Source organism: Punctularia strigosozonata (genome assembly GCF_000264995.1).
Source record: "Punctularia strigosozonata HHB-11173 SS5 unplaced genomic scaffold PUNSTscaffold_1, whole genome shotgun sequence".
Classification (NCBI taxonomy): Eukaryota; Fungi; Basidiomycota; class Agaricomycetes; order Corticiales; family Punctulariaceae; genus Punctularia; species Punctularia strigosozonata.
The window spans coordinates 2,807,557-2,830,292 of record NW_006767433.1 but is presented as its reverse complement, the minus strand read 5'-3'; the positions used below and the strand labels follow the sequence as shown (position 1 = coordinate 2,830,292).

Here is a 22,736-nt window from a genome sequence, read left to right as displayed (position 1 = left end):
GTCGCCTGCCGACGCTGCACTGCAGTGGGTCGAAGCACAAGCACATGGTGTTGCCAACCATTCCACCGGCCTCAGCCGAGAGCGATGCTCAGGGACCGTGCAACATCATCCCGCTAACATGCTAATTCAGCATGGGAACGAGCGCGAAGTCTCCGAAGGTTGGTGGATTCATTATGAGAAGCCAAACGCATGAATGATCAAATACAGATGTTGTCTACGAGTCTACTGGTACATATAGGCACTATGCTATCGGCTCAGGGAAATTCAAGTCCAGTATCGATCTCTTGTGTTCTGGAGCAGGAGTAACGGTCGATTGTCGCGGTGCGACGGCCCACGGCTCGTGTATGAAGTCCTCGTCGTGGTCGAAGTATTCGTGCGAGGGATGTAGGCTACGAGAACGCCCAGAGGGCGAAGACGCGTTATGTGAGGCAAGAGGAGTGATCAGGATTTGCGTGGATCGACGGGCTCGTTTGGGAACGAGGGTGGGCCGAGTGAGCGAGAATAGGAGGACGTTAAGCAAGCCGGAACATGCGAAAACAAAGTCGGACAGTATCGTTGCCCAGAAAGGGACGCGTACGCTGTGGAAATATGCTGCCCACCGCACGATGGCGATCGGGATAACGGTGATAGTGTAGACAGCCGGGTACTAGATGAACAGCGTGAGACAGCCCCCTGAACGACACGACAATCGGACACTCACGAAAAGCATGCGCCAAGCGATACCTGTGGCGTCTTTTGCTGTGGACCCCATCGAGGACCGCAGCTGCACGCGTTCCTCCTGCCGCGGTACGTGAAATTTGATGCCGTCCACGACGACGTAGCCGCGGATGACGAGCGCGAGGAGGGTGTAGAGCACCAGGTTGATCAGACATGCGAACCACATCCACCCATACTCAAGTCCGATGCGCTCCGCCGCGTATGCGGGTTCGATCCAGCACCCTATGCAGCCGACTCGTTAAGTGACAAGAAAAAAAAGCGGACACTTCAGTGGACGACGGACAAAAACCGGTATCGCCATAGTACTTCTTCTTGCGACTTCCAAATATCACCCTGAACGCACAACTCAGTGTCGGGTGTGTACGGTCGAAACCAGGTAAACGTACACTTGGATGAGTATGAGAAAAGTCCATATGCAGGCAAGCACCGCAATCGCAACACGAGGCGATGGCTTCGGTTGCCATCGGAAGACTAGGATGAGAAAGGTATGGAGAGCAATTGCCTATGAAAAACGTCGTTTAGCACATAACTTTCGCCACCTGGTGAATACAATCGTACCAACGATCTACAATGGCCGGTTCAGGATGTCAGAGCGTCGACCTACAAGAAGACACCAGACTCACGCCAGCGCGACGCCAACATCACCCATATTTTTCAGCACGCCTGCGCCCACGCGTTCAGTACAGCCCTGCGGTCTTGGCACCAAACTCATGCTCAAGAAACCTTACCTTGGGCCGTGCAATATGATCCCGTGGTGACACGTGCTTCTATTACCCATTTGATATCGAGTAAACCGCCTGGACGAGCCCAGAGATAAGCGTCGATCGCCGCGTGCATACGGGAAGCCTCACCGATCGCTTGTATGAGCTCCGATACGAGCAAGCTCAGGAAGTACCAGTGGACGTGGGTGACGGTCGACCAGTGCCGCAGCGCGCCTTTCTTGATCGTCACCGCGCTGTACTGCAGGCAGGGTTTGAGACGTCTGCGGATCTTGGATGAGGAGGAGGTCGACGGAGACGGACCGCAATATAGCCTAGCAGCCCCAGGACGGCAGCGGCGGAGACGCCGAAAGCCTACGCAATGCGAATACCGGTCAGCGTCCTTCCAACGATGGATCAAACAACGCGCACACGCGCACCTCCGCCAGGAACACGATCCCAAGCCGGATGCCAAAGTCGAAGTCTTGGGTCTGCGTGGCATTGCCACTGGCCATCGGCGGGGAGGCGCAGGGGGGAAAGGGGGATATATGTATTCAGCCGTAGACTACAGAGGACGGTGGTGATATGACGCGCGCGGGGCGCGAGCCGGGGGACATTATATACGACGTTCGGTCGCTCGGGGGCTGCGGGGACAGGACAAGGTTAGGTACCTGGTGGCACGTCGCGGGAACCTGGTGCAGGCCCGATGGGAATTGGCCTGAGATCTGGGATCTCTTCGTCTCGCCGGCATCCCCCGAACGGAATATTGCCAATTCAGTCCGTCGCCGTCTGCTCCTGTTGGCCTGGCGTTTCTACGGTACGAATCCATCTCGACCGGGTGCCTGCGCAACGTATGCTGTCGTTGTGCAGCCTGCCACAGGACGCGAACAGGGAGACGCACGCACCTCGTGTCCCCCTTCGTGCCCCGCCACCCACGGAGCGAGGAGGCGTCTGCGATAGCAAAAGTACGAAGCACGGGTGCCTACGTCTTCGCACAGCATGTTCGTTCTGAACTTATCGGTACGTATATATATCTATCTGCGGTTCATGGAACCATTCAGCTCGTTCCCGCACTCGGGCGGTCGGATTCGGCACACCGCCACCTGCATCCCCGGACCTTCTCCTTCCCAGCCGCGCAGTATAAGTAGTGCGCAAATGCAAGACATCACCTGTTCGGGAAGGCTGCAGTTGCGATTGCATCGAGGCCTTAAGCCCGCGGTCACACGTCCCGGGCACATGAAGTACGCGAGTAGCGCTCGGCACCATCTGACCCCCCGGCCAAGCCGCAAATATGAACTCCCCAAGGATAGGACAGATCGGGCTTATCAGCCATCGAGGGCAGCCCGCGCGTGCGATTTCATGGGCCGCACGAACGCCCGTTACGTGAAGGATACACTCCCAGATCGACCCATCCCGACGTGCAAACGGGGATCGAGCGCACCGTCAGTCATGCTCTGACGTGCGGATTCATAACCCTCCACAGAGCGCCTCGGGCTTTGCGCACGCATGGCATGCTGGATCCCGGGGGAAAAAGTGCTATTGTATGGCACCAACATTCCGTTCCAGAATGCAATCGCCGGATCTTTACGTATGGAAAGGCAATCGTTCTTTTTTCTCTCGTAACCTTGAGCTTCGCCGCTCGACGTGAGGCGTATTAAACCCTTTCAAGCCATCGTGGTCGCGTTCCTCAGCGCCGGCGGAAACCTGCCGTCGATGATGTTATCCGGCACCGGGATCGTGTAGTTGGCAAAGCAATCAAAGTTGAAGTCGACCTGTTTTTAGGGCGAACCATCGCTATCAATGGCCGTTTCGGTGCGAAGAGAAAAAGCGGCGTTACCTCGGCGATGCGCGCCTTGGTGCCGGAGATGAACGCGTCGAGCTCGCACAGTCCGTTCTTGTCGTCGTGACCGCATCCCCGAACGCCCGTGAGCGGCAGCACGGCATCATTCAAGATCCAGCGGATGTGCGTCGGCGCGGCCGACTTGGCGGGGCACGCGAGCACCTGCCCGACGAGGTTGCTCGCGAACGGCGCGATCCGCGTGACTATGTACGACTGGGTGGCGGTGGCGTGCGCGCGTCAGCGCCTCATCTGCCAGGCAAGGGGGTGGACCGGGCCACTCACCTGGTCCTTGGGAATGTGGTCTGTGGGCAGAGGCCCGTTCGCGGCTAGAGCGGTAAAGTTGAAGGCGACGAGGACTGTGCACGCGGCGGCGGCGGCGGATCAGTTGGCGTGGGGAGTGCTATGGAGACTTGAGACGCTTACTGGCGCTAATCACGGTGTCGTGGGTCGCATCGACCTGAACACGCAGCGACGGCGTTAACGGGATTCGCGATCAATGAGATGCGCGCTCGACAAGACGTACGAAAATAGGCTGGTTGAGCGGGAAGGTGATGTTGGACGCGACGTTCGTGCCGTTGACGGAGGTGTCGAAGTTGGTGATTCGCGTCTGGGTCAAGCGCGAGATGGTCTCCTGAACGTAACCGATACCCTGAGCGGCGTTCGTGGGACCGCCGGGACCGTTGGAGTACCAGAATTGCAGATCTGCCGACGACAGGCGCGCTCTCAGGACAGAGCACACGGTGCATCATGGCGCGAGAGAGCGATACCGTTAGCGTATTCATAGCCCTTCCATTCCTCCTCGGTGAACAGCCCACAGAACGACGAAAAGCCGAGGGCGACAGTTTCGTAAGCACAGGTCCTGTCGAAGGACCGTCAGAACAGAAGAAGACAACTCGGGATAAACGCCACGCACTGTTGCATGGCAAAGACGTCGGTGACGGTGAGGTTGAAGCCGGGAAGCAGCGGCGCAAGGCGCTTGACGGTCTTGTTGAGGTAAATTTGCACCCACTTTGCGGCCTGGATGCTGCCAAAGGAGCCGGCTGCGTTGTTGGCGTTGGTGCAGACCTCGTACGGCGCCAGCGTATTGTTGAACCCGTCAGACTCGATCTCGATCAGCTGGTGGTAGTCGGACTGATAGGACTGCACGCCGAAGAAGCCGGCAGCGAAGTGCAGCGCCGAGTCCACCATGCGAGCTGCAGGTGCGCGGGATCAGCAGCGGCAGGATATCATAATAAGGTTTGATCGCGAATGACGTACCTTCGGAGGTGGTTCGCCAGACGGGCAAGTCATCGAAGCCCTTGAGCAGATCTCCGTACTTGACGCGGAAGCCGACGCCAAGGTTGAAGCTGGTGAAAGGCGTGGTGTGAATCCACTGAGGAAGAGTGCACTGGCTAGACGACGTTACAGCTGCTCTCGGCCGAAGGGAGTCAAGATCTCTGCGCCGAGTTTGTACGTCCAGGTGTTCAAGAACGAGAGGGCGCCCTTGGGGCTGAAGCCGGTGCCGTTGGTCGCAGCGGCGTGCACTTTGGCGGCAAAGGCCGACGGGTCGGATCCACCGGTGGGGTACCGCGCGCCGTGACGGTGGAGGAGGTGAACCTGCCTGAGCTCGCATCCGTCCGGGACGACCGGGGACGCGTCCTGCAGGCCGTAGACGGACGAGTCGATCGACTGGAAGGGCGAGAGGTTGCCCCAGTGATCGATGACCCTGAAAGCCTTTTGGGTTTTGCCTGCCGCCTTGGGGTCGATCAACGGAAAGGCGGTGTCGACCTTGGCGAGGACGGGAGCGGTGGCGATCGCTTCGGCCTCGTCCCCAGCTAGAGAGGGCGGAAGGTATGAAGAGGTGCGCAGAGGGAGAGAGAGAGAGAGGGTCGGAACTGACTGGGGGTGGGACCGGCAAAGCCGACCTCTGAGGGATCCGGAAAGTTTACCGTGTCGGTCGCGGTGACCGTGGCGCCGTTGGGTGGGAAATCAAACGTGCTCGTCTCGCCGGCGAAGGAGGAGACGACGCGGGGGACAAGGTTCGCGTTCGCGAGCTGGACGAGGAGCAGGACCAGCGGGAGCAGCGTGGCATGAACGCGGTGCATGATCGCGACGATGCTCGATGCTGGCAAGCGAACGGCGAGCACGGCTTACGGGTGAGATTTTATATTATATGGACGGTCATGGGGCCATCCAGGGCCGAAGAAGCCCGCGCAGAGCAAGAAGCCGGACGAATAAGCGCAGAGGCCCAACACACACGGGCGTCGTTCGGTCGAGCTCACTGGCTCGTCGTCGACGGATCAGCGGGATCCGTCCCTGCCTGGCGGGGGCGCAGAGCTGGACGTGCCTGCGCTGCTGGCTCGAACGCGCGTCGGGGCTGCGTTCGCCGCGACCGTCGAGCGCGTCGAACGTGGGGGAGGCGGCGGAGGCACGTGTGCGCGCGCGCGTGTTTCGCTGACGTCATCGGCCCATCTCTGCGTCGCGCGTCTGTTCCGGGGCGGGCATGGCGCTCAGACTGTCCCAGCCGTGCTCTCGTGCAGGCTCCGTCGGACGTGGCCCCCGTCCCAGGCGCTATCACGACTACATCCGCTTCGCTACCCCAGGTCAGTCCCTCCCGCGCTCTCACCACCCCAGTCCGTTCACCGCTTTGCAGACGGCGCCGGCCGCATCCCTCTCTCGTCCTCCAAGATCGTCGGGGTCGCCAACTCTCGCGGCACACGAAGGTAGCTCACTTGTCCTCCACTGCCCTTTCCCCTTATAATCCAATCGATGCGCAGTCACCAGGAGGACTTTTACGCCTTCTCCGCCCTCTCTCTCGACCCGCACGAGCTCCGGCTCAGCGCCAAAAAGAGCCACGCCATAGATTGGGACCCCGCCAAACTCGGCAACGACGCCATCGCCCGACAGGCCCTGTTCGTCGGCATCTACGACGGGTAGGTCGTCCATCGAACCTCCCTACCAGTCCGGTATATTGACGACCCCAGCCACGGCGGATCAGGTGCGTCTCGAAACCGACCTGGCTCCGCCTCAGTTGTTGACCGTCTTTGCCAGCGGTATCCCAGTTCTGTCGCCAAGAACTCCACGGCCTCTTTGAGAATGTTCACAAGGAACAGATCCCCGAGATGTACGCCTGGATCCAAGAGATCGGCGGCTACTTCAAGCGCTTTCGCGGCGGCGCCCTCGCGCCCTGGGTCCATGGCGACTGCAAGGACGAGATGGACCTCGAGGCTCGCGCCACCCTCGCTTTCTTCGACGTGAGTCCGTCTCCTTCTCCTTCCCTTCCGTGGTCCTTTCGTGACCGGCTGGGCGGCACAGGTCGACAGGCATCTGGCCGCGGACAAGTACGCCAAACAATGCGGGTGCACCGCGTCCGTGATAGTCCTCCACACCTTGGACCAGCCTCAACCGCCCTTCTTCAACGCCAAGCAAGTCTCGCTCACCGTAGCTCACGTCGGGTGAGGCTAGCGATCAGTTCGCATCGCTCGCGGCGCTCACCATCATACAGCGATACGCGCGTCCTCTTGTGCGCCACCGACGGAGGCAAAGCGCAGCCCATGACAGAGACCCACCATCCGGACGCTCGAGTCGAAGCCATCCGATTACGTCGGACCATGGGGTCCTCGCTGATCACAGATTCGTTCGGAGAGTCGAGGTAAATGACCGTCCCTCGCCGCCGCGTCTGCCTACTGAGTTTTCCCAAAGGTGGATGGGCGCTTTGGCTAACACACGATGGTGAGTATGCACATGACCGACTTGGGTTGTATATCTCACCCAGTCCAGCCTCGGCGACCTACGCTACAAGCCGTTCGGCGTCACCCCCGAACCGGAAGTACGCACCAAGCTCCTCGAGAGTACGCACCGTTCCGTGACCCTATTGTGCGCTTGTGGTTGATCCCTCATCCATAAGGACAAGAGTGGGCATACATCGTCCTCGTCTCCGACGGCATCTCCTCCATCCTCTCCGACGACGAGATCGTCGACCTGGCCCGCGACGCGCCAGATCCCCGCACCGCTGCCGGCCGCATCCTCTCCTTCGCGGAGGAACTTGGCGGCGAAGACAACATGACTGTGATCGTTGTTCCGCTCGCCGGCTGGGGTCATATCCGAGGGCCGGACAGGACGAAGGAGTTGCGCGAGTATCGGTCTCGTCAAGCCGGTAAGGATACCAGCGCCTCGTACTTGCTACACGATCTTACGTTTTGGCTTAGTCGGCAACGAGCGACAACGACGGATGTAAACCACTATCGTCGCGCGTTATTGGTATTTATTCTCCATTGTGTTAGCGCAAGCATATATCGTGTACATCTCTTTTGAACGGTCTCGTCGCGCATTACTTTATCTTGCTCAGATCTGCGCCGCCGCGTGGCCGTCCGCGCGCAAGTCCGATCCAGCGGCCCAAACCGTCCGCCCGGACGGATCGACGATCTTCTCGATCACCTGGCCACGCCCGAACATGCCCCTCGCATAGCCGCTGAGCTGCCTCGCGTCGTGGCCCATCTCTGCACATCATTCATCGATCACCAACAAGGGAAAAAGAGCAGGGGAAGTGACCGCGCACCTCTGAGCTTGTTCACCGTCTCGTCCGAGATGCCCTCCTCAAAGTAAACCTCGCTATTGATGTCCCCCGCCATCCCGGTCTGCTTCGCCTCCGAGTCCGGGCTGCCCGCCGAGATGCAGAACCGGGGCGCGTCGAGCGCCGCCTGCGGCCCGTACCCGCGCAGCATGTTCAGCAGCACCTGCACGTGGCCCTGCGGCTGCATGAACCCGCCCATGACGCCGTACGAGAGCCAGAGGTCGTCGCCGCGCTTGGCCAGCGCGGGGATGATGGTGTGGTACGGCCGCTTGCCTCCCTATCGTGCGCGCTTACTCAGTTTACGGCTGCTGGCGTTGGGGCATCGAAAGCGCACCTTGAGCATGTTGACGTGCCCCTCGACGAGGGTAAAGTTGGATCCGCGGTTCTGCAGCGTGAATCCGCAGCCCTTGGGGATCGCTGGCGAGGGGTGTCAGTTCGGAGCGCTGTCATGAAGCACGTGTCAGCATGTACCTCCGGTTCCAAACCCTGGGATGGATGGTCAGTCGATGCACGAGCGGTCCACCGTTGTGAGCAACTCACCGGCATAGTTGCTCTGAATATAACTGCACGCGTTACCCCACTGATCGGTCACTGGATCGTATCGTGAGTGACTTGCATCCGCAAACAGAGCGCTTGCTCTTCCCACCAGAGAAGTAGACCGTGTCCGACGAGTGCACGGGTTTGCCGTGGACCACTTGCGGGTTCGTCTTCTTCGGGTCAAACAGCTTTGCGCGGGTCGCCAGATATTCCTTGTTGAGGAGTGCCTCGACCGGGACGTGTTCGACCTCAGGGTCGCTCACGAAGTGCTGGCTATCGGCAAATGCCAACCTTTGCAAAACCGACGAGTGATGAGTGATGGGATCCCGAGGTCTGACTCACAACGCACCTCAAGGTTTCGACAAGGGTGTGCAAGTATTCAGGCGAGTTGTGCTCCATCTCCAGTATATTGCCGATAATTCCTTGCTCTTGCATGCTTTCGAGAATACCAAGCGCGAGTAGTGCGGTGATACCTTGGCCGTTGGGTGGACACTGCGATGAGGGTGACCATTGGATACTGCATCGCGAAAGCACCTCGAACACACCTCGTAGACCGTCACGTCCCCACCGTAGGTATACTTGATCGGTTCCACGAACGTCGTCTCGTGCTTCGCGAGGTCTTCGAGCTCCATCACGCCACCCTTGCTCTGTATGAGATGGACGATCGCCTGCGCAACGCGGCCTTTGTAGAAACCATCCTTCCCCTTCTCAGCTACCTCGCGGAACGTCTGAGCCAGAGTGGGGAAGGTCATGATTTCGCCTGGTTTCGGAGCCCTGCCGTTGAGAAGCATCTCGTCGGCATTGGGCGAGGCATTCTTGATGAGCTGCTCCGAGCGTTTCCACTAAAGGACCGCGTCAGCCGAGAACGATGCCGATAGATCGTTGAACGTACGGAGAAGCCGTGGATTTCCGAAACGGGAACACTGTCCAGCAACTTAGTGTCGGGACGATGAGGGTCGGGTTGGGCTGACGCACCCCTCTTCGGCCAAGCGAATGGCCGGGGCCAAAACCTCCGCGACTGAAAGTCTGCCGCTCCCGAACTTTTCGACCGTGTCCACCCAAGCTGCAGCGGCACCGGGTACCGTGACAGAGTTCAAATCCTGTTAAACGGTAAGGTTGTCTAGTACATGAAGAGCATGCTCGGCGCTCACCGTAGCAGGAATGTTGCTGCCGTCGATGCCGCGGCTCCTGACGTAGTCCAGGGTCAGCTTCTGGGGAGAGTGACCCGACCCATTCAACGCCTTCACTTCCTTCGTCTTCGCATCGAAGAAAAGGCAGAACGCATCTCTGCAGCGAGCGTTTAAGGAGGCTAACGATGGTCGAACCGTAGTGCCTTACCCGCCAATACCACAGCAGCTCGGTTCCGTAACATTCAGCGCCGCGGAGGTAGCGACAGCGGCATCGGCTGTCGATATCTTCAGTATACAACCAGTTCTGGACGAACGTCGACGAATCAGCGTACCCGCGTTACCTCCCTTCCTTAAGATCTCCAAGCCAGCCTCCGTGGCCAGAGGTTGCGACGAAGATACGACCCCCTTCGTACCGTAGACGATCTATCAACCGGTAAACCTTCTTCCAGCCTGGCAAAGCGAGAGAAACTGACAGATCGACGACTGGGGAACCGCTGCAGGAGGTGCTCGGGGTGGTCTACCTTAGACCAATCGATCTGAACTGGAGACATCTTTGCGGGCGTTGGGGCGGACGACTTCTGACCCATGGACAAGAGCAAAGCTGCGCGTCAGCCCGCTATTCCTTCCCTGACCATGATCATTCATTCCGTCGGAGCACCACAAGAGTACTTTCGCATGGACATGAGAAGCGGCTTCACGGTTTTGGCGAGATCGCAGAGTGTGGAGATTAGATAACATCCGGGTGGCTGTGACACAAAATTATTGACTAGCGCTATGGTTGTATATACGCGGTTCCCAAAACATTTACGATAGATGCAGCCAGTACCTTCGTGTAGAATATCTTTGGTCTGTTGCGTGCATCGGTGACAAATCATGCGGATTCCTTCTGCTTTTCCGCAGGCGGGCGTGGAGGATGTGTCGGCGCATATTTGGATTTCTCGCGCAGCTTCGGGCCGAACCTGGAAGCCGTAATCAGCTGAGCCCCTGTAATCACGCCAACGGCACACTCACTTGATTAGCAAGAAGGGGATAGGTATGAGGAGAACAGCGATGCATCCCAGCAGCGTTGACGCCCATCTTGGGTTCAGCGTGACGTACCTGGAAGGTGCTAAGTATCGGCGAAATATGGTACTGACAAATAGCCTCACATCTGTCGCGCAAATAGCGGGAAACTTGCGAATACAGCATCAGCGGGGAAGGCGAGTGGAGTGGGGGTGATTCGGCTTACCCTGCACCGAACAGACTACGTACAACCGTATTCGCGGATAAAGCGGAAGCGGCCACGAACAGATAAGCGTCCACCATATAATTGAACAGCGGCAACTAGAATTCGGCAGTGAGTACAGGCCACCCGCTCTGCAGTTGGGCTGCCAGACCACTTACGAAAAGCCATTGGATACCAAATCCCAGCACGAGACCAGACATCATAGGTGCCCAGTAGTTTACGCTGGAAAACGAGGTCCAACTAGTACAGGTTAGGCTTCTCTCCCCTCGGGCACGTGCGATACACACGCTTACCCGAACCAAAAGAAAGCGACTGCGAACGCCGGGGCGCCCACAACCGCCATGTGAAGACGAACTTCTGGGGGTACAGGATGCGGATGATACTTGTCGACCTGTTTGTTGTATTTAGGCATCCAATACAGGATATACTGTCGTTGTTTGAGTGAGCGATGTCGGGTATGATCGTCGTTAGCCAACTCTCACCATCACGACAGCGGTAGCACCACCCAGCGGAAGGGGCAAGAACATCAGTCCTGATGCACCTGGCACACGTGTTCAATGGAGATATCTACCAAGTTGACGAGCCATCGACTTACCAGCGTTGAAATGATGTCCTTGCGTGAAGACAATGGGATATGCCTCGAAGAGGAGGTATATACAACCGTAAATAAACTAAGAACGGTGTCAGAAACATCCGAGACAACTTGCGAAGCATGGAACTCACGGAAATGTACTATATTCCAAGCGTCATTATGGAGCAAGTGTGGATTCAAGAAGTCCAAACTTACCAGCGTGATGGCGATCAACCTGCGCGATTGTCAGTGAATCCTATCAAAACGGTACCTGTGCATGCTCACATGGGTTCTCGGAACAGGACTTTGAACGGTCGGCCAAGCACTTCCTCCGCACGGCGTTTGAGCGGCACTTTCGTCTTCTCCATCGGAGCATAGTACCGATCATCACCCGTCTGTATCCGCTTTCTCTTAGCTTTTCCAACCAAGATGATGGGCCTACAGGAGACATAAGATTGTTTGCAAACCTGTAGGAAGATAAACGCAATCCATACGCGTATGTCTCTGGAATCGTGAGTATAATCTGGATGGTGGTGACTCCAGCCTAGAAAGTAACGTTATTCATCAGATTGGACGCCAAGGGGGGTTGGACAAACGTATATAGCCAGCACCCAAAACACCCAACGCCATGACGTCCCGGATACGGCAATGTAGCCTCCGACTATAGGTCCCACTGTATCAATGACAAAATCAAGTTAAGACCTGCAGAAAATGCGATTATCATGCACGTGCCTGCAGGACCGGCAAAGGGAGCTAGTGTGAAGATCGCCTATACGACATCAGTCACACTCTTCATTTCCACGGCACAGACTCTCACCATAGCCGTACCCCGCGTCCTGTTGTCCCATATATCTGCCAGTACAGCCCTGCATTTTGACGGAATCAGACGCAATGCGTGCTCAAGGGTGATTGCACTGACCCGCTGTTAGCGAGTGGAGCTGCAGCAAACATGCCGCCAAGGAAACGAAATATGATGATTTGCGCCGTGGTCTGAGCCAAGGCGCATCCAATCTGAAAGGCAAAATAAACGATGAATGTCCCAAGGAATACCGGTTTACGGCCGATTTGCTCAGAGAGCGGACCCCCTAACGTGGATGCGGTGAGTGATCAGTGCTCACCCATCACGAAGTGGTGGAAGCTCACATAGTAAGGGCCCTATGCAGTATCCGGCAACGAAGAGTGAGATAGTAAGGGTGGCGACCTCTTCTCCGAACCCAAATTCCTCTATTAGCTGCGGTACGATTCCAGACGGAGCGGAGCTCGCAAACGTCCTGCATTGAAACCGGTCAGGATGGAATACTTGGCCGGTAGCACAGCGCGACCTACGCGTTTAAAACCAAGCCCCCGGCAGCGATTGTCAAGTATGTATTTCGTGCAAACGACCAGTTCTATTGGTTCGCGTCATTCCCAGCAACACGCTTCCCATCTTTCCCAGCCATTCGCACCTTGGGGTTCTCGGGATCGCCTTCTTCGAAACGGACCAGAAACGGATCATACTGGCCGTCCTTGTTGGGTTCCGGGTACTGTTCATGATGTATCTCCTCGTTGTCCGGGTTGTGGCTGTAGTCGCTGCCGTCGTCGCGCTCGATGACCGTAGGCGTACCGGTCCTGAGGTCGCCTGAATGACTGGGGCTGGGACCAGAACCGGACATGAGGGGAGTGTCGCGAGGCAAAGCGGGCGCAGTGGTGGGTCGCCACCGCTACATCTCATATATGTGGAAATCATGGGGGGCAACACGGATAAATAGGCCGAGGTTAAGTAAGAGCTGAACGTCATCCGGGCGACCTAATCCGGCACAGCCACCGCCCATCAACCGCAACCGGGTGGGATTGGCGTCGGGTCTCGCCGTGGCCCGCCTCAATGGACTTCACCGAGGCAAGCTCCTCCTCCTCCTCGCAGACATCCAGGCAACGAAACTCACTGGCCAATAGATCTATCGCCACTCTGCGGGCCTCGTCGCCTTCAGCCCCGGCGCAAACTGGATTCTGACGGCCGTGCAGGACCGCCTTATCGTCCGTCGGACGGACACCTTCCTCATCACGCGCACATGGCTCGTGGACGCCACACCTTCCGCGACCGCCTCGGCAATCGCCCCGCTTGCCAGAGCCAACGCCAGTCCTGAGCTCATTACTCATGCCGCATGGGCCTGCGACTCAGAGTACCTCCTCGCCGCGTGCGCAAAGCACGGGGTGGTGTCCGTCTTCAAGATGCGTGACGAAGAGTGGCGCGGCCGTATAGAGGCCGGAGCGGAGGGCCTGGTCAAGGCCGAGTGGGCCCCCGATGGCAGGAGCATCTTGTGCTTCTCGGAGTGGGGTGTGAGTACGCTTCATCAGCAATTCAGATGTATCACAATCTTCGTCATCCTACCGCAGCTGAGAGTTACTATCTGGTCTCTGGTTACCGGAACGGCGACGTATATTCAATACCCGGTACATCCTGATCGAGGTGGGTCGAACAGTGGCTCAGTAAGCCGCGTTCCATCTCACTGACCGCATGAATGGGTTCCCTCAGGATATGCATTTCGGACCGATGGGCGTTATTTCGTCTTGGCCGAAAGGCACAAATCCAAGGATACCGTAGGCGTCTACGACGCCATTGACGGTTACAAACTCGTTAGGGTAGGTGCTGCGTGACGCCTTTCTCCGCGAGCGGGAATAAATTGGATGACAGTCTGCGTGGGTAGCATTATCCCTTACCGACATCCTCCCTGTCGGCGCTCAGCCTCTCTCCTCGAGGCAATCATCTCGCCGTATGGGAGGGGCCCCTGGAAGTATGTATCATACCACCGCCATGGTCGACAAGCTGATAATCGCGTCCAGTACAAGCTACACATCCTGAGTTTAGCCGGCGAACAGCTGGCGACGTTTTCGCCTCGTCCGGACCCAGGTTTTGGCGTTCGACAGGTTGCATGGCATCCGTCCGGAGTCTTCGTTGCCGTCGGCGGGTGGGACGACAAGGCATGCATCATTCATCCCAGCGATGCCCCCCATCGCTGACTTAGCACAGATCCACATTCTGGATAGTTTGACCTGGACCCCTGCTGTCGTGCTTGAATTTTACGCCCGGATTCCATCTGGCGTGGTACGGGCATTCCTCTTGGCGTGAAAAACACCCTCCCTGATCGGCAATGCTAGACGGTCTGGCGAGAGCCCTCGAACTGGCTTGAAGCGACGCAGGGACGCGGGTTCCTCTCCTGTAAGCTCCGCTCTGTATCCGCGGCACGCACGCAGATGTATTTGATCATGGCCATAAGACGAACGTCTCCGAGGTCAGCAGGTCTTGCCCAACGCACGGGTTGATCCAAGCAAGCCGAATCCCAAGAGCGGCGCGGTGCAACTTGATTGGAACAAAGATGGCAGTTATTTGCTTGTTCGCTTCGGTCAGCTAGTCCGTCGCTGCAAGAAGCCGCCGTTGAACGCAATCTTCCAGAAAATTCGCCGCAGGCAGTCTTTCTATACTCGTTCCCGGTCCCGGCGCCGTCTACCTCTCTTCCTGCCCGATTTCCTGATCCTTTCGCACCGAAATTGCATTCGGTGCTGATTCACTCCAACCCGATCTTGCACGCGCGCTGGAACCCACTCAGGAACGGAAGCCTGGCGCTCTGCTGCGGTAGCGGGGCGATCTACACATGGAGCGACGAGTGGGTTGGCGAAACCGAAGACGAAGATACTCTGGGCCAGCCGAATGAGGTCGCGGAGGAGATGGCGGAGTGCATAGGTGTTCCGGCTAGTCAGTGCTTTTTCCAATGCCTGTCGAAGAATCAAACCTCACCGGGGATGTAGAGAGATTTGATACGCGAGACATCAAATGGGCCCCCGATGGCAAAGGTTTGATCTTGATCGACAAAGATACCTTCTGCTGTGCATTCGAAGTCGAAGATCACGGAGGAGAGGCGGTTTGAAGGAGATCTATTTTTCTTGGATTGCAGAGTTTCGTGTATGAATGCAACTATAGTATATATACAAACTGGCAGCACATTATAGTCATTACAAACAGCAATACGGGTTCTCTACAACTACACTGGCTACACTTCCAGGCATACGTATGTGGGTAATGTCTGTGGTTTAACATCTGGTATTATGTGGTCTCGTCCCTTACCTGTTGTGCGGTTTCCCGCACCGGACTCGAGACTTCAATCAGCTCAATTCCGCCCTCAGACGCCTTCCGCCTCTCCTTCTCTTTCCTACGTCTTTCCTTCCTTTCCTTCCGTTCTCGCCGCTCTTCTTCGGTCATGTCCTTCTTGTCTTTCTTTTCCTTTTTCTTGTCCTTCAAGTGGTTGCTTGGGGCAGTCGGGAAGGTAACGACCATTTCAGAATCATCGCCGACCCATTTCTCCCCTTCAATCTCGGTGATCCAATGCCTGCCACGCGTGTTAGTATGGTTGTGAGCTATCCGGAGTGCGAGTTATGTCTACCAGAGTTCGCGGCATACCTGGCCAGGATGGCTTAGAATTAACCAATGATCAGCATCGAACTCCCTGGCAGGTATGTTAAGCCGTGTATACGTACAAGAACAAATAAGACAGATACCTGATCGTGACGTTCTGACAATATTCCCCAATTTTCGCCTTTGCTGCGGACGAGACCGCGACATAGTCCTTGGTGGCTCCGCCGAAGAAAACCGGGTGAGGCACGGTATAGTCCTCGCGGGGAAGTTCTGCGCGCCGGGCGGGGGGGGGGGTTACAATCAGTTCAGGAAACGCAGCGGACGAAGGAATCCAGCGAACTTCGATCATCTTCAGCCTCGACGTTGGTGGTGATCACACGGTACCAGTTCACGGCGCCAGCGAAGCCTCCTCTGAGCAAACTGCTTTTCATGACCTTCTTGTCCTAGAGAAACGTCAAAATGATCCTGGAGTATGGAGAAACATGCAGAGTCACCTCTTCTGTGAGATAGGGCGGAAGCGGTTCTTTGCGGTTTGCCAGCAGCCACGCCTTAAGACCGCCGAGCGGCGCCATGTCCGTCTTCCAAAATTCGGGGTCTGCAGGCCATGCGATGCTGAAGAACGAATCGAAATTGTGTTCAATCATGCGGTCGGCGCCTTCTTGCGACATGAAGACCCAGTAGCCATAGAGCTCGTAGCCGAGGGCAGCCTTGGAAGATTCGAGGATGGCCTGCAGATCGAACTGCGGGGCTGGCGGGACATAGCCTACGGCGAGGAAGGCGAATGCAGTGAAGCGTTCGGGAAAGTAGTTGGCTAGCCGTGAGGCAATCTTGGAACCCCTGCAGGCAATCAGGAAATGGAGGCAACGGCAGAGCTCGACGCATACCAATCGTGGCCGATGCAGATGGCCTTTTCCACGTTCTCGTTATTCAGGATTTCGATGATGTCTGCGCATATGAGACTCGACTTGTAGGATTCTGGCGCGGTGGGCTTGTCTGTGCCGCCAAAGCCAAGCATGTCGGGGACGATCAGGCCATAGCCCTGCTTCTGGAAGAAGAGGATCTGGTGGCGCCAGTCTGCGGCATACGACGTGAGCAACGACGCAAGGAGGGATGGAAAGGAGGGCGCGGACCATAGGAGGTGGATGGGAATCCGTGCAAGAGCAGGAGAACGGGCTTGCTCTTACTCGCGGGAGACGAGTGGTAGTAGTGATAGTTGAGGCCGCGGGAGGTGATGAACTCGACGAAATTGTCCTCGTCAAGAAAGGGAACGACGGGGTTGTCTGCAAACTGGGTTGTCTGTGAGCTGACGAGAGTATCGGCTGGCGCTGGACTGACCCTTGCTTGGACGGTGTTGATCAGCCACTGCAGCGGTTCCATGCCCGATGAGCGTCGGCTGAAGGGTTGTCGGACCCCGTCACGTGCCGTGCCGGCCACTGACGAATCTCGAGAGCGCATCGTCGTCGGGATCCCGAGCGCTCAGACACCGACCGCCATGTTCTCCAGGCCGCTCGCACTACCCGCGCGGCTGGCCGCTCGTCGCCCTCCCAGGCCCGCGACCATCCCGCGGGTCGCATGGGCCCGCCGTTTCGCGACGCCCCCGGGTGGGCAGAAGCCCCCGCAGGACGAGAAGAAGCCGGAGGAGGAACAGAACACGGATTCCAAGGGCCTCTCGGCAGAGGAAAAAGAGAAGTCCGCAGAGAAGGGAGCGCCGCAGAAGGACACCAACAAGCAGCAGGAAATATACAAGGGGCTCGAAGGCTTCTTCCAGCAGTACAAGCGGGAGCAGCAGGAGCAGCGGCGCCAGTCCCAAGAACCCGACTCGAAGGAGCGGGAGGATCCGTCGCAGAAGGACAAGCAAAGGAACAAGCCTCCTCCGAAGGAAGGCAACCCCAACCCCCTCGATCCCCGGCAACTCATCGTCCTGGGCACATCCCTCGGCATCATGTACTACCTCTCATCCTCCTCTTCCTCTTCTCGCGAAATCACCTGGCAAGAATTTCGCACAGCTTTCCTCGACAAGGGCTTGGTTGATCGTCTAGAGGTCGTCAATCGCACTCGCGTTGTCGTCAAACTTCACTCGAATGCGACGGGGACTATGTATCCCCATTCACCTCCTGGCGGCGGTGACTACTACTTCTCGATCGGCAGCGTTGAAGCCTTCGAGAGGCAGCTGGACAACGCGCAGCGGGAGCTCGGCATCCCCAGTCACGAGCGAATACCGGTCGCTTATCACGACGAGACCTCGTGGTATGGTGTGCTGGCCCCTTTCGTCCCCACCATCCTCATTCTTGCCGGCTCCTTCTGGATGCTGCAGCGGATGTCGAAAGGTGGCGGAGGAGGCGGAGGCGGTGTCTTTGGTATGATGAAGAGCCGCGCGAAGATGTTCAACAAGGAGACAGATATCAAGGTCAAGTTCAAGGACGTGGCCGGCATGGACGAGGCCAAGGAGGAGATTATGGAGTTCGTTAAGTTCCTCAAGGACCCCGCCAAGTACGAAAAGCTCGGTGCGAAGATTCCTCGTGGAGCCATCCTCTCTGGTCCGCCCGGTACGGGCAAAACGTTGCTCGCCAAAGCCACGGCGGGCGAGGCGTCCGTGCCCTTCCTTTCGGTATCCGGTTCCGAGTTCATTGAGATGTTCGTGGGTGTCGGGTCTGCCCGCGTGCGTGATCTGTTCGCTTCGGCACGGAAGAACGCACCCTGCATCATCTTCGTCGACGAAATTGACGCCATCGGGAGGAAGCGAGGCGGCGGCAACATCGGCGGAGGAGACAGTGAGCGGGAAACGACACTCAACCAGCTTCTTGTCGAGATGGACGGGTTCAATACCAACGAGCATGTCGTCGTGCTCGCCGGTACCAATCGGCCTGATGTCCTTGATCCCGCGCTGAAGCGTCCTGGCCGATTCGATAGGCAGATTGCCATCGACCTTCCAGACGTCTCTGGACGCAAGGGTATTTATCTGGTCCACCTCAAACCTCTACGACTCGCGGACAATCTTCCTGAGACGGAAAAACTTGCACAGAAGCTTGCCGTATTGACGCCCGGGTTTTCCGGCGCCGATATCGCCAATGTCTGCAACGAAGCTGCTTTGCATGCTGCTCGCCGAGGATCAGAGTTTGTCGAGGACCAGGACTTCACGAGTGCGATTGACCGCGTGATCGCAGGCTTGGAGAGGAAGAGCCGAGTGCTGAGCCCGCACGAGAAGAACATCGTCGCCCATCACGAGGCTGGACATGCCGTATGTGGATGGTTCCTGGAACATGCGCATCCTCTTCTCAAGGTCACTATCATTCCACATGGCGGGGGTGCCCTTGGATATGCGCAGGTGAAGTGCTACGTAACTGTTCCTATGGTTTCACGAGCTGACATGGATTACAGTATCTTCCACCGGACCTTTACCTGATGTCCATCCCACAAATGCGTGACCAAATGATTACAACACTCGGAGGGCGTGTTGCAGAGGAAGTCTTCTTCGGTCCCGAAAATATCACGACCGGTGCCCAAGACGATCTACGGAAGATCACCCGTATGGCCTTTGAGGCATGTGCGAACTACGGCATGAACAGTCTCATCGGACCAGTCAGTTATGGTGGTGCGCGAGGCCAAGAAGAAAGCTACACGAAGCCTTTTAGCGAGAAGACGGGTGAGATGCTCGACAACGAAGTCCGGAAGATGATCACGTATGTCCCACGATCATGCCTATTTAGCTTGCACTGATCTGCCGAAGCGAGGCTCACCGGATGACTACGGAGCTCTTGACCAAACACAAGGAAGACGTGAAGAAAGTCGCGAATCTGCTTTTGGAAAGAGAAGTAATCACTCGGTATGTCTCCTTGTATGATGCGCTTTGAGACGCCTGATTGCTCATTTTTATCGCGATGCAGAGAGGACATGATTGACCTTCTCGGAAAGCGGCCATTCTCCCGACCAGACGACATGGACAAATGGTTAGACGAAAACCATAAGCCGAAAGCGCCTTTGCCCTCCGCCGCCGAGCCCCTAGATCCTCCCCCGGAGAGCCTCGGTGGCCCGACTCCCCAGCCCAGTTTATTTTCGAGCTTAGATCGGAGGTCGTGATATACATGACGTGGAGGACTCAGACATCTCTTAACAACCATTGTATCCATATTATAATACACTACGCAATAGCATCACTCATTCCGAAAGGTTGGCTTGTCCTAGATTGCTTTACGTACATCTGGCAATCAAGTGACATACCGGAAGCCACTCCACTTATCGCCCTGTAAATTTTGAAGATCAACTCGGAGACGAGTATCAATACAGAAACTCGTACTTTGTCTCGGCGGGCCGCTAGGACTGATTCGTAGTGGCCGTTCTTCGTATCTGCGCGTTTGTTATCGACACCGACGATCACTTCATCTCGCTTGCCGGCTTCTCTGGCTTTGTTTTCTCTCTTGAGCAGTATCATAAAGACGGCAGAACAGATCCAGCCGATCGCAATGTACGCTATGAGGGGCTCGTCAGTCTCTGCTCGCTATAATCTCAACCAGAACTCACCGAGGACGATGCCATGGCCAAGGCTAACATGTGCTGAGCAACTGAAATCAGGTACGTAACATTCTGCTCACCGGTACCACGGCGCATCCTTTGCACGATACTGCAGAACAATGAGACTAGTAGACGGTTCCAGTTGGCCAAAGACAGCTACCACGTTCGATGTCACGGCACCATTTAAATTACCCCATCCGATTGCCATGGCGAGCGTCACACTGCGCTTATAGGATCCCTCTACATTGCTTGACAGCCAAGCTCTGCAGGGGGGTTGTCAGGAAGACCAGTGCACATAAAAGTCGAGGGCTGACTGACACTGAATTAGCTTCGTAACGGAAATGATGTTGTCAGCACATTTTCAATGAGAATGTACCATCAACGACGCACGGATGGTAGGATAGATTGACCTGTCGGTAACGGTATAGGTTATACCACCATGTATATGACTCCGATGGTGACTCACGCAGCAGCAAGATATACGGCAAAATATGAGAGCGCCGCGTTGCTTGAAGCTATGAGGATTATGTAGCCAACCAGTCCTGGTGGTTTCCGTCGATGATACGTATATTGACGGAGAACGGCAAATCTCACCTGTTCCAAATAAGCATCTGTGACCGTAGATCATGATCCACGATAGTCAGCTTCGATACCCCAAGCACCGAGAACAAGAATACAAATTGATGTAACCTCTCGATCCCAACCTGTCCCCAAGCATGCCAATGCCGACAGTCACAATGCAAGCCCATGCGTAGACAGGAACGGACAGTAAATTCGCCGCGGTGGCTTCGAACCCTATGGAAGGGTTTAGTAGCAAGCTCTCGAGGCGAACTCATCTTTCACACACCTAACTGCATGAGGATGCAAGTAAGTCATAGTCGTGCAACTATCGAGATAATGGACCGTACCTCCTTGATGATAGTTGGCGTGAATAAAGAAAAGGCGAACAATGGGCCGTCGAACCCCATATATATACCCACTGGTCCGTCGTAAGTTGACTGTCCAGCAGCCGATAGTAAACAACGATGACTCACTAGCTATCCATGTTTTCCAGTCTTTCAAACTCTGCCAGATATATTTGACCTTGAATTGCTCTCCACCAGCGCTGAGCTGCATATCCTCGCGCAGACGCCGTATGACGTAAACACCTGAGTCAATTTCAGCCATGCGTGCATCCAAAGATTTAAATTATTATACGTTGTGGTTCATTCAGGAACCGGGCCGTTTCGGGGTAATCTTGCACGATCCAGTACGCAACCACAGCGCAGACAACTGTGACCAACCCCTCGATGATAAATATCCATGCCCAGCCAGGTCTTCCACCGACGCCGTCCATGTTGGATATCGCGGCCGCGAGTAGACCGCCTTCAAGAAGCAGATTAGTGATCTGACAGCTCCGGCACGGTTATGCATACTAAAGGCTCCGGCGACAGTGGCAGATGAGAAGAAGAGGGCAACCCTTGTTCCCAGTTCTGAGTGTTTGTACCAACTATGGATGATTATCAGTCTTTTCACGGTTCCTTCCGGGTTTACAGTTCCCACCATGAGATATAGAAGACGATACCCGGATAAAGGCCGCTCTCAAAAAACCCGAGCAAAAAACGTAGTCCTAGAGGGGCAGTGTCAGAGGTAGCAAAGGCACACCCGCGATGCAGTCTGCAAACACTACCGATGAGGCCGCCGTAATTGTGGAGAACACCGTGTAATGTCATAACGATTCCCCAGAGGAGCATCAGAGAAGAAAGCCATACGGAGGGGCGCATACTCTTGAGAAGAACGTTGCTGGCGGGCTATGGAAAGGTAATCAAGGCAAGCACGAGTCCGCTGCAATGATCCGCGTAGTACCTCGAACAATGCGTATGGGAAGAAAAAGACCGTCAGTGCAATGAGATATTGACGGTCTGTGATATGCAGATCTTGCTCCATATGGTAAAGCTATCATAGGATGAGCATCTTGACAGGTCCGCGAATGCTCAAGATGATCTGACTAACCTTTGCGTTGCCTATCGCGCCTCGATCCAGGAAGCTGTAAAGCTGGAGTCACGGGTTGGAGAAAGCGCAACGTGGTAGATGCTTTACTTGAGGAGATAAAGCACCGCAAGACAAGGAATCACGCGAACGTCGATTTTTCGAAGTAATCTACGTTCGTCAACATGAGAAGTATCGACGTCCGGGCAATACAACTCGCTGGCTTCGGGAAGTGGCAGTGCATCATCGTCGGCCTTGCTAGTGGCAGAGTCGTTGAAGGGCATGACGGCGAGGAGTGGGCACCTGGGGAGAGCATAGACATTTATACGAACACAAGTAACTGAGTGAGAACCTGGGGATGCTTCCGTCATGCGTCCAGATACCTTATCAGCTCCAGAAGCAGCGGGTGAAAATTCCGCCTCTGCCGGACAAAGGGGCACTGTCAATTGCTGCTCACAGCCGTCTGGATAGTTAACAGCATCTGCAGAGAAAGACGTCAAAGCACCTGTGATCAGAGTGTGTGTCTGGTCCGCAATGAACACGTTGAGCAGCAGCGTGTAGTTCCGGTAGCCCCGATGGATGTCTCGTCATGACGCGCAGAG

The 22,736-nt window shown here is 56.3% G+C and overlaps 7 protein-coding genes across 7 annotated transcripts; 3 read left to right on the top strand and 4 right to left on the bottom strand.

Annotated features, from left to right (window-relative positions):
• Positions 1 to 164: 164 nt before the first annotated feature.
• On the bottom strand, positions 165 to 5,479 carry PUNSTDRAFT_95685 (phosphoglycerate mutase-like protein). The gene is made up of 18 exons (XM_007378962.1): positions 5,135 to 5,479; positions 4,661 to 5,069; positions 4,513 to 4,601; positions 4,169 to 4,448; positions 4,023 to 4,114; positions 3,779 to 3,957; positions 3,679 to 3,712; positions 3,538 to 3,611; positions 3,253 to 3,468; positions 2,321 to 3,187; positions 1,856 to 2,257; positions 1,569 to 1,790; positions 1,446 to 1,514; positions 1,341 to 1,380; positions 1,276 to 1,282; positions 1,104 to 1,219; positions 701 to 1,050; positions 165 to 646 (listed from the first exon to the last, which is right to left on the bottom strand). Exons 1-10 carry the CDS (start codon positions 5,337 to 5,339, stop codon positions 3,080 to 3,082), a joined length of 1,686 nt encoding a protein of 561 aa, XP_007379024.1. The 5' UTR covers positions 5,340 to 5,479; the 3' UTR covers positions 165 to 646; positions 701 to 1,050; positions 1,104 to 1,219; positions 1,276 to 1,282; positions 1,341 to 1,380; positions 1,446 to 1,514; positions 1,569 to 1,790; positions 1,856 to 2,257; positions 2,321 to 3,079.
• Positions 5,480 to 5,737: 258 nt separating this feature from the next.
• Positions 5,738 to 7,471, top strand: PUNSTDRAFT_58295 (protein serine/threonine phosphatase 2C; the record flags this gene model as incomplete). The annotated part of the gene is made up of 11 exons (XM_007378961.1): positions 5,738 to 5,837; positions 5,888 to 5,957; positions 6,012 to 6,167; positions 6,219 to 6,232; positions 6,286 to 6,488; positions 6,550 to 6,689; positions 6,740 to 6,886; positions 6,937 to 6,966; positions 7,015 to 7,085; positions 7,142 to 7,390; positions 7,443 to 7,471. 11 exons carry the CDS (start codon positions 5,738 to 5,740, stop codon positions 7,469 to 7,471), a joined length of 1,209 nt encoding a protein of 402 aa, XP_007379023.1.
• A 107-nt stretch (positions 7,472 to 7,578) lies between these two features.
• Positions 7,579 to 10,025, bottom strand: PUNSTDRAFT_129746 (gamma-glutamyltranspeptidase; the record flags this gene model as incomplete). Its single annotated transcript, XM_007378960.1, has 14 exons — positions 7,579 to 7,733; positions 7,793 to 8,084; positions 8,142 to 8,224; positions 8,279 to 8,293; positions 8,348 to 8,398; positions 8,454 to 8,635; positions 8,694 to 8,836; positions 8,890 to 9,186; positions 9,237 to 9,267; positions 9,320 to 9,444; positions 9,496 to 9,631; positions 9,683 to 9,749; positions 9,807 to 9,897; positions 9,948 to 10,025. 14 exons carry the CDS (start codon positions 10,023 to 10,025, stop codon positions 7,579 to 7,581), a joined length of 1,746 nt encoding a protein of 581 aa, XP_007379022.1.
• Positions 10,026 to 10,178: 153 nt separating this feature from the next.
• PUNSTDRAFT_117693 (MFS general substrate transporter) lies at positions 10,179 to 12,949 on the bottom strand. The gene is made up of 19 exons (XM_007378959.1): positions 12,716 to 12,949; positions 12,597 to 12,658; positions 12,414 to 12,541; positions 12,190 to 12,355; positions 12,088 to 12,136; positions 12,003 to 12,039; positions 11,867 to 11,943; positions 11,765 to 11,814; positions 11,556 to 11,708; positions 11,487 to 11,505; positions 11,423 to 11,431; positions 11,295 to 11,370; positions 11,182 to 11,240; positions 10,993 to 11,126; positions 10,858 to 10,939; positions 10,703 to 10,797; positions 10,623 to 10,646; positions 10,486 to 10,572; positions 10,179 to 10,433 (listed from the first exon to the last, which is right to left on the bottom strand). Exons 1-19 carry the CDS (start codon positions 12,920 to 12,922, stop codon positions 10,346 to 10,348), a joined length of 1,602 nt encoding a protein of 533 aa, XP_007379021.1. The 5' UTR covers positions 12,923 to 12,949; the 3' UTR covers positions 10,179 to 10,345.
• Positions 12,950 to 13,102: 153 nt separating this feature from the next.
• PUNSTDRAFT_117692 (YVTN repeat-like/Quino protein amine dehydrogenase) lies at positions 13,103 to 16,850 on the top strand. Its single transcript, XM_007378958.1, has 16 exons — positions 13,103 to 13,146; positions 13,203 to 13,716; positions 13,783 to 13,889; positions 13,955 to 14,041; positions 14,091 to 14,228; positions 14,278 to 14,352; positions 14,406 to 14,466; positions 14,525 to 14,650; positions 14,701 to 15,000; positions 15,054 to 15,631; positions 15,686 to 15,751; positions 15,804 to 15,927; positions 15,998 to 16,100; positions 16,152 to 16,494; positions 16,542 to 16,731; positions 16,788 to 16,850. The coding sequence occupies exons 1-10, from the start codon at positions 13,132 to 13,134 to the stop codon at positions 15,170 to 15,172; spliced, it is 1,542 nt and encodes a 513-aa protein (XP_007379020.1). The 5' UTR covers positions 13,103 to 13,131; the 3' UTR covers positions 15,173 to 15,631; positions 15,686 to 15,751; positions 15,804 to 15,927; positions 15,998 to 16,100; positions 16,152 to 16,494; positions 16,542 to 16,731; positions 16,788 to 16,850.
• Positions 16,851 to 17,075: 225 nt separating this feature from the next.
• Positions 17,076 to 19,878, top strand: PUNSTDRAFT_80173 (ATP-dependent metallopeptidase Hfl). The gene is made up of 4 exons (XM_007378957.1): positions 17,076 to 18,982; positions 19,036 to 19,337; positions 19,385 to 19,480; positions 19,542 to 19,878. Exons 1-4 carry the CDS (start codon positions 17,150 to 17,152, stop codon positions 19,732 to 19,734), a joined length of 2,424 nt encoding a protein of 807 aa, XP_007379019.1. The 5' UTR covers positions 17,076 to 17,149; the 3' UTR covers positions 19,735 to 19,878.
• PUNSTDRAFT_95674 (MFS general substrate transporter) lies at positions 19,863 to 22,418 on the bottom strand (the record flags this gene model as incomplete). The annotated part of the gene is made up of 17 exons (XM_007378956.1): positions 19,863 to 19,898; positions 19,952 to 20,124; positions 20,176 to 20,198; positions 20,247 to 20,275; positions 20,327 to 20,429; positions 20,633 to 20,708; positions 20,761 to 20,777; positions 20,844 to 20,986; positions 21,075 to 21,145; positions 21,201 to 21,314; positions 21,364 to 21,531; positions 21,582 to 21,655; positions 21,709 to 21,775; positions 21,836 to 21,956; positions 22,012 to 22,101; positions 22,159 to 22,192; positions 22,246 to 22,418. 17 exons carry the CDS (start codon positions 22,416 to 22,418, stop codon positions 19,863 to 19,865), a joined length of 1,512 nt encoding a protein of 503 aa, XP_007379018.1.
• Between the last annotated feature and the right edge of the window lie 318 nt (positions 22,419 to 22,736).